The 16324-nt window shown below is 43.7% G+C and overlaps 4 protein-coding genes across 4 annotated transcripts in view; 2 read left to right on the plus strand and 2 right to left on the minus strand.

The window, feature by feature from the left end:
- Positions 1–298: 298 nt before the first annotated feature.
- Positions 299–3504, minus strand: LOC109466479 (hydroxysteroid 11-beta-dehydrogenase 1-like protein). Its single transcript, XM_019764199.1, has 6 exons — positions 3349–3504; positions 2729–2859; positions 2404–2515; positions 1706–1924; positions 1160–1326; positions 299–594 (listed from the first exon to the last, which is right to left on the minus strand). Exons 1-6 carry the CDS (start codon positions 3434–3436, stop codon positions 403–405), a joined length of 909 nt encoding a protein of 302 aa, XP_019619758.1. The 5' UTR covers positions 3437–3504; the 3' UTR covers positions 299–402.
- Positions 3505–4203: 699 nt separating this feature from the next.
- LOC109466504 (hydroxysteroid 11-beta-dehydrogenase 1-like protein) lies at positions 4204–7797 on the plus strand. The gene is made up of 6 exons (XM_019764231.1): positions 4204–4566; positions 5032–5162; positions 5623–5734; positions 5951–6169; positions 6567–6733; positions 7304–7797. Exons 1-6 carry the CDS (start codon positions 4479–4481, stop codon positions 7493–7495), a joined length of 909 nt encoding a protein of 302 aa, XP_019619790.1. The 5' UTR covers positions 4204–4478; the 3' UTR covers positions 7496–7797.
- Positions 7798–9254: 1457 nt separating this feature from the next.
- LOC109466505 (hydroxysteroid 11-beta-dehydrogenase 1-like protein) lies at positions 9255–12819 on the plus strand. The gene is made up of 5 exons (XM_019764232.1): positions 9255–9380; positions 10032–10143; positions 10694–10912; positions 11287–11453; positions 12529–12819. Exons 1-5 carry the CDS (start codon positions 9309–9311, stop codon positions 12718–12720), a joined length of 762 nt encoding a protein of 253 aa, XP_019619791.1. The 5' UTR covers positions 9255–9308; the 3' UTR covers positions 12721–12819.
- Positions 12820–13965: 1146 nt separating this feature from the next.
- Positions 13966–16324, minus strand: part of LOC109466467 (protein inturned-like) — a 5399-nt gene continuing 3040 nt past the window's right edge. Inside the window, exons 3-4 of the mRNA XM_019764188.1 lie at positions 14780–14898; positions 13966–14105 (exon numbers count right to left, since the gene is read on the minus strand). Coding sequence (XP_019619747.1) covers positions 13966–14105; positions 14780–14898 — 259 coding nt within the window. The remainder of the gene's footprint in view (positions 14106–14779; positions 14899–16324) is intronic.

Raw genomic sequence — 16324 nt, forward strand, 5'->3', positions numbered from 1 at the left:
TGTAATGATTGCAAGTACACTCCGTCGATGATGACAAATAGAGTTTATTCAACTTTGATGCATCAAAATAAAAATTGTATACGATATATTGTAAAATGGTCTTTTCCCTGTGGCTATGTAGTATGTGTGTATGTATGTGTGTGTGTGTGTGTGTGTGTGTGTGTGTGTGTGTGTGTGTGTGTGTGGATGTACCTGTAGGCGTGTGTGTGAGTATATGTGAGTGTGTGTGTCTATAGGTGTGTGTGTGTGGCTGTGCCTGTATGTGCGTGTTTGTGTGTAAGTGTGTGTGTGTGTGAGTGAGTGAGTGTGTGTTTGTGTGCCTCTGTGTGTGTGCCTGTGTGTGTGTATGTGTGTGTTTCTGTGTGTGTGCCGTGTGTGTGTGCTTGTAAGCATCTAGCACCATCATGGACTGAACACGTTGAGGATGAGATAGTCCTCCAGCCATCCCGGCAGGATGCGGACCTTGGAGATGGGCCAGGTGTAGGATGGGACGTAGATCTCCCTGGTCCTGGTCGCCCCTCCGCGCAGAATGGTCGCGGCCGTCTCGTCCACTGGCGCGGCAGTCTCCAGTAACTTCTCTCCTCCTGGCATTTTCTGGAACACAGATTTTTGCACGGATAAAGTTAACACTTTTGTTTCAACACAAAAAATGCAAATATTCTCACCTCTGGCTTTCGACTAGTTACTCTGGTCTTCCACAGACTGACCTTGAGTGAGGCTTGTCACGTCAACACTAGGAATGCATGATTTGTTATTTGCAGAAGGAAAACATTGTTTTTGCTATATTTCTCTTCTCTTCTTCTCCAAACACATTGGGTCAATGACTTGGACCAGGCGTCTGTCACCATGGTAACTGATGCTGAGGCAGACACCCTGTGGTGTTCGGTTACATTATGTTGCAAGTTGCAGGATGGAGTTTGAGGGATACACACACATTGTGTGCATGTTTGTGTGTGTGTATGTGTGTGTGTGTTTGTGTGTGTGTGTGTTTGTGTGTGTGTGCGTGCGTGTGTGTACTGTATGTGTGTGTGTGTGTGTGTGCGTGCGCGCGTGTGTTTGAGTAAGAATAAACATAGAAGTAGTCTGATATATCGCATCACGCCATTATTTGCCAAACAAACAAGCAAGCAAACAGAAAACCAACCAAACCGCTGTGTACCTTGACCATGTCCACTACTGAGTCCGTCCCTATGAACCCGGCCACCACGTACGACACGGACACCTCCTGCTCAGCCTTCATCAACTCCACACGAAGCGAACTGAAGAACCCGTCCAGCGCGAACTTCGCCGTGCTCATGTATGTGAAGTACGGGCCGGGAAGCTTACCTGTGAAAAGAAAAGGGCAAATTACAAACTAGTAATTATTTGGACGGTAAGAATTTTCTTGATAATATCAACGATATACACAAAGGCGATGTCCTCCTAAGTACCGGTAAATTGGTATCTTGCTGCTTTTCTTATTCATCTGTCTTTTTTCTGTCAGAAAACAAACCGGTGAGACGGGTAGAATCTGTATCCGTATAGCTGGTATAGCCACCTTAAGGTGTAAGACACCAGCTTCGATCGCAGGCACGCGGCGGCAGCTGGTTATATTTTTACACTGAATGCCTGTCACATATATATAACCTTTACACATCTAAGTCTATTTATATAAAAACACAGAAATAAAAAAAAAAAATAAAGATAAACAAATAAATAATCTTACCTCCCAGGGAACCCATGACCACGATGTGCCCGTTTCCCTCCTTCAGCAGAGGCAGGGCCAGCGAGGCCAGCCGGACGTAACTGATCATGTTCACGTTCAGGAAGTCAACAAAAAACTCCATGTCAGGGTCCTGGTCCCACATCTGTAGCTTCGCCACCCTGTCGGTGAGGGAACCCAGACTCGAGCCTGCGTGGTTCAGAACCAGGTAGTCCAGCTTTCCTGCAAATAAATGATTATCATGAAAGTTGATCTGTATTGGTAGTAATCATAGTAAAAAGTTGAAGTTTATTCTAACACACCTGTTGTGTTGGAATAAAGTTTAACTTTTTACTATGCAAATGCATAGTGTTTAGCTTCACACTTCTCCAACATATTCATATAATGGTGGCCAGCCCCTTCAACTTTGTCCCGCAATTTGCTACATAATGTAATCCAACACCTCGTGGTGCCTGCTATAGCACCAGTTACCATGGTGACAGACATCTGGTCCAGGTTGACATTTTTTGTTTGGAAAAGAAGAAACAGAGCAAAAACAATTTGAGGAGAGGGCTGACATACGTTTCATAACTTTTTGCCCAATGCTCGAAAAATAAATGTGAATAAAATAAAATAAAAACATATATTTTCCTTTCGGGTAGGTTAACATACAATTGCTTTAGCTAGGAAGACATGAATGGAACGGCTTTTTGTGCCCTTACCGAATTTCTCCTTGGCAGTTTGAATGGTTCTCTCACAGTCCTGTGGTTTCCCCATGTCCCCGGTCACGTAGTGCGCCTCCGCAGCACCTAAAGACTTCGCCTTTGCGACAACCTTAAACAGGCAACAAACAAAGACCAAAGATGACTACTGACCGTTTTTCAATCGTTTTGGAATTTCAGAAAAAAGGATAGAAGAAAGAGAAAGGAATGCAGGAAGAAAGGAAGGAATGAAGGACGAAGAAGAAATGAAGGGAGAGAGGGAGGAAGGAAGGAATTAAAGAAGGAAGGAAGGAAGGAAGGAAGGAAGAAAGAAAGAAACCGTCACCTCCTTGAGTCGGTTCTCCCTCCTGGCTGTGATGAGGATCTTCGCTCCCAGCCGAGCGTACTGGTACGCCATCTGTTCGCCGATGCCGGTACTGCAGCCAGTGATGACGACAGTGGCTCCCCGTATGGACTCTGGTATCCATAAGAAAAGGTGCCGATAGTGGCAATCAACAAGGGAAACAATAAAACGGACCCGGAAGCAGAATTAAAGCTGCATGTAGACGTGTTCAAAATACTAGCCTGAGTGTCAGCCTTTTTAGCTTTCGTCCGCTCCCCACGATCCGCTACCGCCGAACTGTAACTCCTATATAGCTAGGGATTTCTGGGTTATACAGATACACCTGCGAGAGTTGGAAATGTACAAGGTGACCGTCAGAACTCAGTATACAGTATAGATATAGTTATAATGCCTGAATGAGCTGAAAATCTTTACAGAAAATGCACACTGGTCGGCGACCTCTTTAGTATACTACATTATTGTATATTGTATACTACGGGATCGAAATACGCTCAAAAATATCCTAACAGTGAAAAAACTGCCCCTCCCTTTTCCGACCCCATTGCTTGCATGTACAGCAGGTAGCTACTTCCGCATTCCTGGCGATATACGTAATAACATACCTGGGTCGAACCCATCGTAGCTCCAGTACACGCTAAGGCCCACTGCACCCAACAACACACACAGACTGGCCCACAGTAGACGAGACATGTTCTTCTATGGCACGTAAAATTTACATACAGTAGCTACAAAACTTCACCAAGCTTTCAGTATGCTACTACTTTTGACTGTACTATTCTGCGGTTGTGTGTGGGGGACCGATTTGCTTAAACATAAAGCACAAATGGAAGGCCATTTTGAGAAATAACTTACTTTTGATCAAACGACACCCAGTATGACAAGTCATCTAAGGATTTGGATCAACAACCAAACGAACAGAGTTTATTCGTTGTAGATATGAAGTAACGCCCCCGAAAAGTTAAATGGTCCAGTCCATACCAAAGCTGCTTGACAGGTGTGGGTTACAAGGTGACCTTGGATAGCTAGCTTGGATAGCTTAGCTAAGAATAGCTAAGAAGAAACAACAAGCTCGGCGTTACAGCACTTTGAAAAACATTTTTTCCTCAATGACTTAGTTGATTGCGTTCCATCTGTCTACACAGCGACTATTCTTAAACAAATACATGCATGCCATACATACGCGTGTATATGTACGTTTATATGGCACCTGTACTTAAATATAATGTGTTTGTATGGTTTTCCTACACTCAGAGTCCCATGTGCAAGTCTACTGTAATATTGGGAATATCTCGTTGGGCATCTGATGATACGTGTAAGGACTAGTAAATAGAATACTTAGTAATTCTTTTGACTAGACCTAGTCCGACCACACCTGAGGGGCGCGCTTTGTTCTTTTGTTGTTACCTGTCTACTTTGGGTCAGTGACCTTGGTCCTTTTTTTGTTTACGGACTGAACCACCTCGACGCAAAAGGGGGTACAGATCACACATTTCCGCCAGTTTGCATAAGTGAAGTGTAAATATACTTGCACGGTATCCGAACGACACGCACTACGTTACGAAAAATGTAGGTGTACGCAACGTTGACTCAACAGTTATGAAATGCCAGAGATTTTGTCACCACGCCCACTTGCCCCCCTCCCCGTATAAAATACACATTAGACAAGTCCTGCACTGAAGCTGTCGTCTTGTCAAGTTGAAGAACAAAGTTTGGCTGTTTGCACACAGCAAACATGTCTCGTCTACTGTGGGCCAGTCTGTGTGTGTTGTTGGGTGCAGTGGGTCTTGGCGTGTACTGGAGCTACGATGGATTCGACCCAGGTATGTTGAGTAAATAGATCGCTATGAATGCATAAGTAGCCGCCCGGGCAGTACTTGCAATTAAGGATCGGAGAAGGGGGAGGGGCAGTTTTTTTTTCACAGTGTGGAAATATTTGAGGACATTTCGATCGCCCATTGTGTACAATATTAAAACGTCAGTGATCTCCAAGCAGTGTACATGTATCTGTACAAATTGGCCACATTCAGACAAACTATATATATATATTTATAACATAGAAGTTATGTTGAATTGGGTCAAGGGTTCCAGGTTTAGAATGAGGTAAACCAAATCAAACCATAGTAAACGAATTCTTCAAAATCTGTGACAAGAGAGACAGAAATTTGGGAGGGGCAAATTATACACACTGCTATATTGAAAATGCAACAAAGCAACATTCTGAAATACACACCGGATGTTTCTGCTTGCTGTAATTCTTGAAATTTAAAAAAGTTTTTCTTCAAAAGAGTCTATCCGAGGAGCTACAGTCGTGATCACTGGCTGCAGTACCGGCATCGGCGAACAGATGGCGTACCAGTACGCCCGGCTGGGAGCGAAGATCCTCATCACAGCCAGGAGGGAGAACCGGCTCAAGGAGGTGACGAGATTTCTTTAGTTTACACAGAGAACGTCTACGTATATTGGTGACTACAAAATGCTTTGCAGAATGCGTTTCTTCCAAAACAGCAACAAAGTCATTCTGTTTTCTTTTTTTTCTTTTCATGTTTAGCTTTGCAGAAGGAAAACATATTGTTCTTGCTCCGTTTCTTTTTCTTGTCCAAGCAAAAAAGGTCAATAACCTGGACCAGACGGCTGTCACCATGGTAACTGGTGCTGTACTAGCAGACACCCTGTGGTGTTATGTTTGGTTACATTATGTAGCAAGTGGCAGGATAGAGTTGGCGGGGCTGGCCACTATATATGTAAATGTGTTAAGAATAAACAGAGTGGTAACTTGTTAGGCTAGACCTAGTTTAGGTAGACATTATGTATTTACTTTGCAAATGCTACTCTTCTAGTTGTCTTATTTCTTACCTGTTGCACTTGATCTGTTAAAGGTTGTCGCCAAGGCGAAGTCTTTAGGTGCTGCGGAGGCGCACTACGTGGCCGGGGACATGGGGAAACCACAGGACTGTGAGAGAACCATTCAAACTGCCAAGGAGAAATTCGGTAAGAGCGCAAAATGTTAATTTTTGGACCCTCTCTGGCCAATGGATACTGCCTGGTCAATTTGACACTGTCTTTTGCCACCCTAGGAAACTTGAAACTTTATTGAAACATGAGGATCTGCTTGGAGATTAACAAAATGGTTAGACATAGGGGAAAAACGTTGTGTTTCCTGTTATGACGAATTCCACGTCTTTGGTGTTTCCTTTATTTTTGTAGGAAGGTTGGACTATCTAATCCTTAACCACGTCGGTTCAAGTTTTGGATCGGTCTCCAAACTGGCCGAAAACATGAGGTTGTGGGAAGACAACCTGGACATGGACTTTTTCTTTGACTTCATCAACATCAACATGATCAGTTACGTCCGGCTGGCCTCCCTGGCTCTGCCTCTGCTGAAGGAAAGTAATGGGCACATCGCGGTAATGTCTACTTTCGGAGGTAAATAATTTTTTGTATTTTTTGGGCTTTGACTGCTGTTCTCTGAGAAAAAAATATCTAACAAGAATTCAGAGATTTGATAAGACTTCCGGGAAGTCTACTGAATCCCCCCCCCCCATTCATCTAATTCGTACTGGCTCCCGTTTAGATTATGAGGTCTTTGACCTGCTGTCATTCTGCCTGTCAATCTTCCCCTCTAACCCATGTGCTGTCAACCTACTCTGTCCGGACAAACAAACACACAAACCTATAGCTCAGCCACCCAAAACAATGCTTTCTTGTCCGTAAGTAAATGTTAAACGTCACAATTATACAAAACGTACGTTTGGTTTTAATACTAGTACTTATAATAGAAATTTAGCTTATGGACGATGTCTCTATTTTTTTTCCGACACAGGGAGGATTCCGACCATGTATTTTTCATACGGCAACACGGTAAAGTACGCGCTGGACGGATTTTTCACCTGCCTCCGAGCCGAGCTGATGAAGGCTGACCGTAACGTGTCGGTCACGCTGGCCATGCTGGGATTGGTGCACACTCCAAATGTCGAGGCTATCATGAAAGTAATGATCAACAATAATCAGAAAAATACCCATACGTTTGTATATTGTAATATATCCTAACAATGTATCATGTATATTGTACTTGTAAATTATATACAGCTGGTGTGATACGCCGAAGAGCGGTTATACGGATACAGATATACTACTACTCTGTTCATTCTCAAACACATTCATATATATATATATGGTGACCAGCCCCTCCAACTCTGTCCCGCGACTTGCTACTTATTGTAACCCAACACCACAGGAGGGTGGCTGCTACAGTTGCCATGGTGACAGCCGTCTGGTCCCGGCCATTGACCTTAAGTGTTTGGAGAAGAAGAACAAACGGAGCAAAAACAAATTGTTTACGTTCTGCGAAAACGCCAATCGCTCATAGAGGGTCTGCACACGAAGCTAATACAGCCTCCTTCGTTTCCTGATGCAGACCTAATCTCCCAGCAGATCTTTTGGTGGGAGTAAGACAGTATCAAATCGGCCAGTCTGTAACCATTTCCCCACCGAAGGTTAATGCAGACCTATCCTTTGACGAATATCAGTGACTGTTTTGCCTAAAATGTTTCACCGCAGAAAACCGGAGACGAGGACATGTTGGCTATGGCCGCCCCGGTGGACGAGACTGCCCTAGCGGTTATCCGGGGAACTGCAACCCGCACCAGGGAGCTCTACTACCCCTTCTACTCCTGGCCGATCTCCAACATCAGGCTTCTTCCTACTTTCTTACAGGACTACCTGATCTTAAACGTTCTAGCCCCAAAATAAGACCCATGTCACTTGCCTAAAATGTTTAACATTACACGAACATTATGTCTTATTTCATGTTGACACATGATGATGCAAAATTATTAGCATATGCGGTAAAATTTTAAACAAGTTGAGATTTTAACCATTTTAGTCACCTATTTTACTATTAGATATATGTATCATGGTGCCATACATGTACCTGTATGTATGTTTGTGTTTTATGGGTTTTGGTTAACCTATCAAATTTCTTACCACCGTGTGCAGAGGTTTTGTTTCCATGTGTTTGTCTGTTTGTTTGCTTGTGTTTCCGTAGTTATCCAGTAACTACATCACAGTAGAGACACAGGGTATGAGAGAAGATGAAAAGAGATGTGAGGCATATTAAAAGACCTCCAGTGGGCACACAAGAATGAACCTGTTCTGTCTAATCTTCAAGCAGATCCCTTTTGGTGGCAAAAAGACAGTATCAAATTGGCCAGGCAGTATCCATTAGCCAGAGAAGGTCCGCGGCCACCGACGGGGGTCAGGACAAAAAAAAACGGCCATATATAAAAAGGTAACGATCATTCCCCCACAACCTCTGCTTGGAGAGTAGTTCTGTCGAAAAGATTTGCATTGATCACAGCAGCATAGACCGACCACACCTAGCTGAGTACACACTATTCTTTGTTTTGTCTGCTGTCTAGGACCGGTATCTTCTTAAAGAATAAATGAATTAAGATAGACCTTAATTGTACGTTTATGCTCCTACATGTACAAGCTGAAGTACGATAACAGGTCATGAATGAACAGTATACAGTATACACATTACAGCAAATATCTTACCGTAACTATACACACTAATGCGAACCACATGTATCGTTACTATTTACAAAATGACCACAATGAAAAGCGTCCGATCGGTCGATTTGAGTACAGATGCATTTCACCAGTGCGTAAACAAACGCCCCAAAGAACAAAAAGCCACGCCCCCTTCTGTCAGAATACAGCCCTGCACTAGCCAAGGGGTCAGATCAGAGTCAGAACTGGACACTACAATGTCTCGTCTAGCGTGGGCCAGTCTGTGTGTGTTGTTGGGTGCAGTGGGACTCGGCGTGTACTGGAGCTACGATGGGTTCGACCCAGGTATGTTGTCGGGTCAGTGGTTCCGGGTTTTGCACAGCGTAAACAGACCGGTAGTGATCTGTGACCGGCGGTGAGTGGGGGAGGGGGGCAAAGTATGATGATGCACGGCACGTATTTTGATTCATAAAGCATTCCTCGGAATATTTTGACATAGATGAAACCTGGTTGGGGTTATCTATGAAGCCTAACAGTTTGCCATAACACCCTGTCTCACGTATGTAGCTTCGGTATGATACCAGGAAGCCTTGCACACGACATGAAATAATTTTCACATGGTACCGTACTAAACACCATACATACAAGCACATCGGTGAGTGGAATAGGGGTTGGGATACTATCAGGAGCTGGTTAGCAAAACTATTAGTAATTAGAAAAACATAATAATCTTTATCTGCACACACACACACCGATATTTGAAATGGATCGCCACAGTAAATGCTGCATGGTGTCAGTGGTAGAGATACTTACTTCCGGGTTGTGCCATTACAACTGTGCTCCCGCCAAATGGGAGATTTTAAGGGAGATTGTAGTGTTTTTATAACATGTCCAAAACACACAAGTGAAGTAAAACTCCTAAAGTACATACAGCCTCACGGTGTATGGTAAGAAACAAGCTGTTTTCATATTCTATGTTATATACATGCAAGAGTCCATCCGGGGAGCTACAGTCGTCATCACTGGATGCAGTTCCGGCATCGGCGAACAGATGGCGTACCAGTACGCTCGGCTGGGAGCGAAGATCCTCATCACAGCCAGGAGGGAGAACCGGCTCAAGGAGGTGACGGTTTCTTCCCTTCCTTCCTTCGTTCCTTCCTTTCTTTATTTCTTTCTCTATGCCTTCCTTCCTTCCTTCCTTTCTCTATTTCTGTCTTTCTATATGCCTTTCTTTGTTCCTTCCTTCGTTCCTTCCTTCGTTCCTTTTCCCACAACATTTGAAAACTATACTAGGACGTCATCCTTTTAATAGCTTAAACGAGACGTTCTGCCGAGGTGCTATGCTAAAGTTACTCCAGTATGTTAATAGGATTTGGGAGAGTCCACTAGACAAACCTTTAGGTTTCTTGGGCTCTCCAGCATATATTTCCTTGTATATAATTTCATTTTATACTGTTACTTTTTTATGTGCAAAATGACAATAAAGAAAATAATAAAAATGTCCTATCTCTCATAGCGGACGCTAATGCAGGCCCTGCGAGACCAGCGTCTCTCTCTAACATGGACAAAAGTGTAGTATAAGGACGTCCCACTCTACGTCTCCCAGTAGGAAGCCACTGTACTAGTCTACCAGCTTACTACGAACAACATGCCCTGCCAGTGCTATGCTTAATGCATGTCATTACGGGTTTCGCGCAGTCGCTGTTCTGCCGACGTGCTTGTACTTTGGAGAGAATATTCTTTCTTTTTACCAGTTCTACTTGCTCTGCATTAGGTAATTGCCAAGGCGAAGTCTTTAGGTGCTGCGGAGGCGCACTACGTGACCGGGGACATGGGGAAACCGGCGGACTGTGAGAGAACTATTCAAACTGCCAAGGAGAAATTCGGTAAGAACACAAGGCTATAGCAAAGGAGGATGCGTTTCATTTTGTACAAAGAAATCGGAGATTTCAGACTGGAAATATTTTTGTGTTTTCGTGATCTTCAAGTTTTCAGACTTCCGCAAAGTGTTTTGGGAACTGTGGAGGGATCAGGTATTGTGACCTCCCTATCAATTACCTGTCAAAATCACCTTCCACTCACCTTGGACAGACATACCCATAAAATCAGCCACCCAAAACAATACTTCCATACACAAAAGTAAGAAAGAAAAGGGAATGTCTGAAAATGATTTACAGATCTTTTTTTTTTAACGGTGTCGCTCAATGCAAGGCCAATTATTTTTGGCCATTTCTAGAACTGTAACAGCAACTATTCTCTCTGAGTCAGAAACATCATGATTGAGACCAGCCCAATTTCTCACAGGTAGTGAGGACTAACTGGCCCAATAAGAGAAGCAGGGGTTACGAGGCTGGTCGGGAAAATTCCCTACCCCATTTTAGACCATAATGGTTTGTTATAGATACAGATGTGTGCTCTCTTTTCAAAATTCTCTAGGCCGGTTGGACTATCTAGTCCTGAACCACGTCGGGTCCAGTTTTGGGTCCATCAACAAATGGGCGGAAGCCCTGCAGTTTTGGGAGGATAACCCGGACATGGAGTTCTTCGTGGACTTTCTAAACATCAACATGATCAGTTACGTCCGGCTGGCCTCCCTGGCTCTGCCTCTGCTGAGGGAGGGAAACGGGCACATCGTGGTCATGTCCTCATATGCAGGTAAAATTTTCTTTTGTACGTCCAATTTTGCTTAAAATTTCAGACTTCAGAGCGGATGGTGTAGACGGTACATTGAACGCGGCAACGTATTGCTTTATTCATATAATTGGATATGAGTTTAAGTTTGTGCCATTTGCTTATTTGTAGATATCGTATAGTTGTAGAAAACGGTAGAAAAGCCGCTGTACTTGAAAGATTTCTGTTTGTATAAACATTTATTTTCATCTTTATTTAAGGCACCTTAGGCCCAAATCATTACATAGATTTAATAACAGACATATATACGAGTACAGGTACAAATCAGTGAGATAATATAGTGATGTTAAAAGAATCAAACCTCGTCTAATCATTTTACTACTTTATTTTCTCCACAGCTAAGATCCCGAACCTGTACTATTCCCTGGCCAGCGCGGTTCAGTTCGCTCTGGACGGGTTTTTCAGTACCCTCCGTGCGGAGCTGATGAAAGCAGACCGGAACGTGTCGGTCACAATAGCCGTACTGGGCATGGTTCATACGGAGGGCACGGAGAGAATGCTGAAGGTAGGCTGTCACCATGGTAACTGGTGCTGTAGCAGGCACCCTGTGGTGTTGGGTTACATTATGAACTGATGAAAGCAGACCGGAACGTGTCCGTCACGATAGCCGTACTGGGCATGGTTCATACGGAGGGCACGGAGAGAATGCTGAAGGTAGGGAGATAATAGCCTCTACCAGACTAACTACGCTGACTTTATGTAGGAGAATATTTGCCAGGGGAGTTTGGCAGCCTTGTAGGTTTGACAGGCCGCCGCCTCGGAGGGAAAGGAAACCTCCACGCGGCCGGACTCCTTTGGCCAATTTTACTCTCTTTTTTTGCGGAATTCTATTATCCGTATTCCCGTAGAAAGGCCTGGTGGAGGCTATGGTGATAAGGTCTATGTCACATTATGTAGCAAGTGGCAGGACAGAGTTGCAAGGGCTACTCATTATATACATGAATATGTTTGAGTAAGAATAAATAGAACTGATGAAACAGATCGGAACGTGTCGGTCACGATAGCCGTACTGGGCATGGTTCACACAGAAGGCACGGAGAGAATGCTGAAGGTACGGTGACAAGGCCTAGGTCACATTATGTAGCAAGTGGCAGGACAGAGTTGGAGGGGCTAGTCACTACACTAGTCACTACGGACGTTCTGCTGAAGTACCTAGGAAAGCCGCCAGGGGGCTCTAAATCTAATAATTTCTATGCCTCATCTAGACCTACCGACGTACCAAGTTTCTTAATAATCCATTTAAAGCTTCTTGAGTTATCGTGCTATTATACCACGTGCACATACACATACATGCGCTGTGGAAAACATAACCTTGGCGAAGGTAAATATAGACGGCATGTCATCCTTTTAGATTTGCGAACACAACACTCAGGGCCGTAGCTGTCACCATGGTAACTGGTGCTGTAGCAGACACCCCAAGGTGTTAGGTTACATTATGTAGCAAGTGGCAGGACAGAGTGTGAGGGGCTGGTCTCCAAGTACATTAATGTATTTGAGTAATAAATAATAAAAAAAGTCTGTTGGGACACGTGAAGGTAAACACTGTGCACTAAATGCTTTCTGTTTATGTTCTTTTACAGAAAATAGAAGGAGGTGAGGCAATGCTGGCTATGGCCGCCCCGGTAAATGAGACGGCCCAGACCATCATACGGGGAGCGGCAACCCGGACCAGGGAGATCTACTACCCCTTCTACTCCTGGCCTGTCTCCAACATCAGGCGGCTGCCCACTTTCCTAGAGGACTACTTAGTCTTAGACCTTTTAGCTATGTAACACCGTTCATAGTTAGTCTCCACCAGACTTCTTTCGCAGGCTGAATAAATAGTAGAAATCGGCCTAAAAGGGGTATTAAAGGCATCCAATGCGATTTCATAGCAGCAAAACTGGACATTATTTGAATAACGCAATCTTTGTGATATTGACGCATACTGCTTCACATTAGCACATTTCATACTTTGGGTACTTAAACTGGAGAAACAAGCCCACAAGATGAGTCCTTTATTTTATGGGTGATACCCTAAAAATCAGCCCAGGGCCCTTCCAGTAACCATTTAAGAATTTTGGGAATTTTTGCTCCATGAGGGTCAATATACACTGGGATGGGGTGGTTCCAACTTAGTATGTAGATAAGTGACTGGAATATTGACTTTGAAAAATCGGTTTTCCAAGCCCTAAAAACTGCACAGGGTGCCTTTAATTAGCACTTCTCTGGCCAGCTACCTTCTCTGGCTAATTAATACCCTTTTTAGGCCGATTTCTACTATTTATTCAGCCTGCAAAAGAAGTCTGGTTGAGACTAGTTCATAGTCTGTATCGATGCCCCTTTTAGCTATAGATCTTTGTCGCTTCCCTGTCAAAAACACTGGGCCTGCATATATTCTATCCGCATTAAAAATGCAATGGTTTTGTTAACATTTGAGTTTATTTTGTCCTTTACATCTTCTATACATACTTACTTCTGGTGGCCTAAAATAATTTTGCACACATTGCTATTATATTTTATATATTTTATTTAATTTCATACATATATACTTAAACCTTCTCACAATAGATTCGCCGGATTAATTATGCACAAGTTTATTACAACGTAATTCTTAATTACAGCCAAGTCGACGTTTCGGTGACCGTCTGTCACCTCCCTCAGGGAAAAACTGACCATGCGACTAGTGCTACTTCGCAACGCAGCTAAGTTTTGCTGCTGCAATGTTAGGAATGCGGTCCCAAACATTGAGTAAAAATTCCTACTATGTACGGCTCTTGATTATCAAGACAATACCCTCAAATACAGTACACCCAAAAAATAAGGACGGACGTGTAGCTAGCCGCTCTCTCATTGGTCGCACGGCGAATTTTGCCATGCTATCATAATATTGGACGAACTCTAGCTGTTGGACAGATTCTAAAGGTTGGTATTAGACCAAGGAGGTGAAAATTCTAAACCCAAAAATCTAGACATTTAGATTTTAAACCCAAAATTCTAGATTTGAAACCTCCTTGGTTGGACGGTCAGGATCAGTCTTAAACTTGTGTCTTCCTATCCCGGTTACGATGGTGGAACGACCACCACCTCAGCTTTGCTCTGCTGCAGTCCCTGCCTCTCCCGCTAGGGTCGCTATTGCCGTTTGATGAGTTGGAGAAGCGGACCCTTCTTTTCAGTTCTGTAGGGGAGACACCGCAGTTAGGGTCAGTTAGGGCTCTGTATTGAAACATATGCAAAAACAGACCAAGAAAGGGGCATCATTTCTCAACTTTCTGAACTTTTGGTCACCCAAACTCACCTTCATGTGTCAGCCATTTATTAATATGTACCTACGGGAAATTCTGATCGGCGATTACTCTCCAAGCAGGGGTTGTGGGGGAATGATCGTTAGCTTTTTATATATGGCCGTTTCTTTTTGTCCTGACCCCACCAACGTCGGTGGCCGCGGAGCTTCTCTGGCTAATGGATACTGCCTGGCCAATTTGATAAGGTCTTTTTGCCACTGAAAGGGATCTGCTTGGAGATTAATCGGCGATAGCTATAGTTATAAATAGCGTGTTTCTCGTCGATCGTAGAATTCGGCAAAAAAGAGGAGTTAGTATGCCGCAAATAATTTCATCAGGTTGGAAGATACTTAGGGTATAGAGTTTTCTTCATACACAACCAGTAAGGTTCTCACCTGCTTACGTTTCGCCACCTACTTTGGTGATAAATAGCGGCGAGTTGCAGAACTCCAGTCAGAAACTCTGAGGAAGGTGTCTGATAGACATCGAAACGTAAGCAGGTGAGAACCTTACTAGTTGTGTATGAAGAAAATTCTATACCCTAAGGAGTTAGTATGGTAGAGACTACCTGTAGGCCTGACAAGAGCAGGCAGACCGCCGGTGCTTCCGGGGCCGTCTCGGCAGGGCTCCAGATAGAACAGGGAGCCGTCCGGCCGCACGGAGTCCAGCCAGGCTGGCCGCAGACTGCTGCAAGGGGGCATACAAAATATCGGAATGAAAATTATTCTAAAACTTACAATCTACAACTCAAAAACAATTTGACTTAAAAGAATGTCTCGGTGTTCATCAGTTATCTGACCCATGTGCTGTAGACACGCGTGGCGTCAGCACCGAGTCAAGGTCCGCTAGAGAGTACATTTTGCCGCACCTGAACTGTACTCTGTACTCTCTCTCTAGCGGACCAACTCCCCCGGCACCTTATCTCTCTGTTTGGCCGATTTCTACTCTTCCAGTCGCCTCCCGAAGCCTGGTACAGTGGTAGAGGTTTTATAGCGCGGCTCGTTAAACCTAGTCTCTACCAGACTAACTCCGCTGGCTATGTATAGGAGTAGGAGAATATTTGCCGGGGGAGTTTGGCCGCCAGGACTATATATCATTGTTCATATTTGATACAAAACAGGACAGCAGTCAGGGTTCACACCGATGCACAGCAGACAATACACACACAGGGCTTACCAAACTCTGCCCTCAAGCCAGGAGATTTTCTGCCCTTTCTATGCGGATTACGCTGCCCAGTGACTCGGATAAGTCGGTAATATTTATTGTACACTATTTAACTATCAAAGCGATCTTTGTCTGGTTATTTTGTGTTTAAAAGTCGTTGTTATAAACAATGCCACCGTCTTTTTCTGCTCTATGCCTGATGTTTTCTTTCCTTCGCGACCTGCTTTTCTCTCCATTCAACTCAAATTGCCCAGATATCATTAGTGTATTGCGTAGTGTAGTGTGCTATATCACCAAAGAGACCCCACGTATGTTGACTACATTTATACCTCATTAGAAAACAAAGCATACACTTAAGTTACATCCAGAAACAAATTCTCACGTTATTTTGTTCTAAGAATATTATTAACTGGCACAATATCTTCTGCTCTTACCATTTTCCTTGTCCAACAATCCACTTGTAAACAGGACCACCCAACCGGACTTACGCCTTAAGAGGGCGTGAAAGTCTATTTAAGGCTCTTACTTAGAGGTCCCTTTCTTTCTCTCAGAACTGAGGATAAAGACATGGCTCAGTACGCAGAAAAAAGGTCGGACATCCAGGGGTTTAAAATCATCTTTATTAGTATTACAATATATATACAAGATGAAAGATTGCTTGGGGTAGAGCCTGGGCCAGTCCTTTATCTCTTGATGGGGGGCCCAAGGCAAATAAGACAAAAATGTTCTATAGAGTAAAACCTCTCGTGATCACTATCAGAGTTTCTACGTATGTTGTATGGGGTTTTGTTGGAAATTTTCTGTGCTTTATTCCAGCAGTAATTGTTATGATCACTCTATAAGTCTAGATCATAGCAGGTATCTTTGATACTTAGCTATATACAACAACAGTCTTTATTGACAAATTAAAAGCACAGCGACTTCCACAAGGTCTATATATACACCGACT

Source organism: Branchiostoma belcheri, unplaced genomic scaffold (genome assembly GCF_001625305.1).
Source record: "Branchiostoma belcheri isolate BF01 breed outbred unplaced genomic scaffold, Haploidv18h27 scaffold168, whole genome shotgun sequence".
Taxonomy (NCBI): Eukaryota; Metazoa; Chordata; class Leptocardii; order Amphioxiformes; family Branchiostomatidae; genus Branchiostoma; species Branchiostoma belcheri.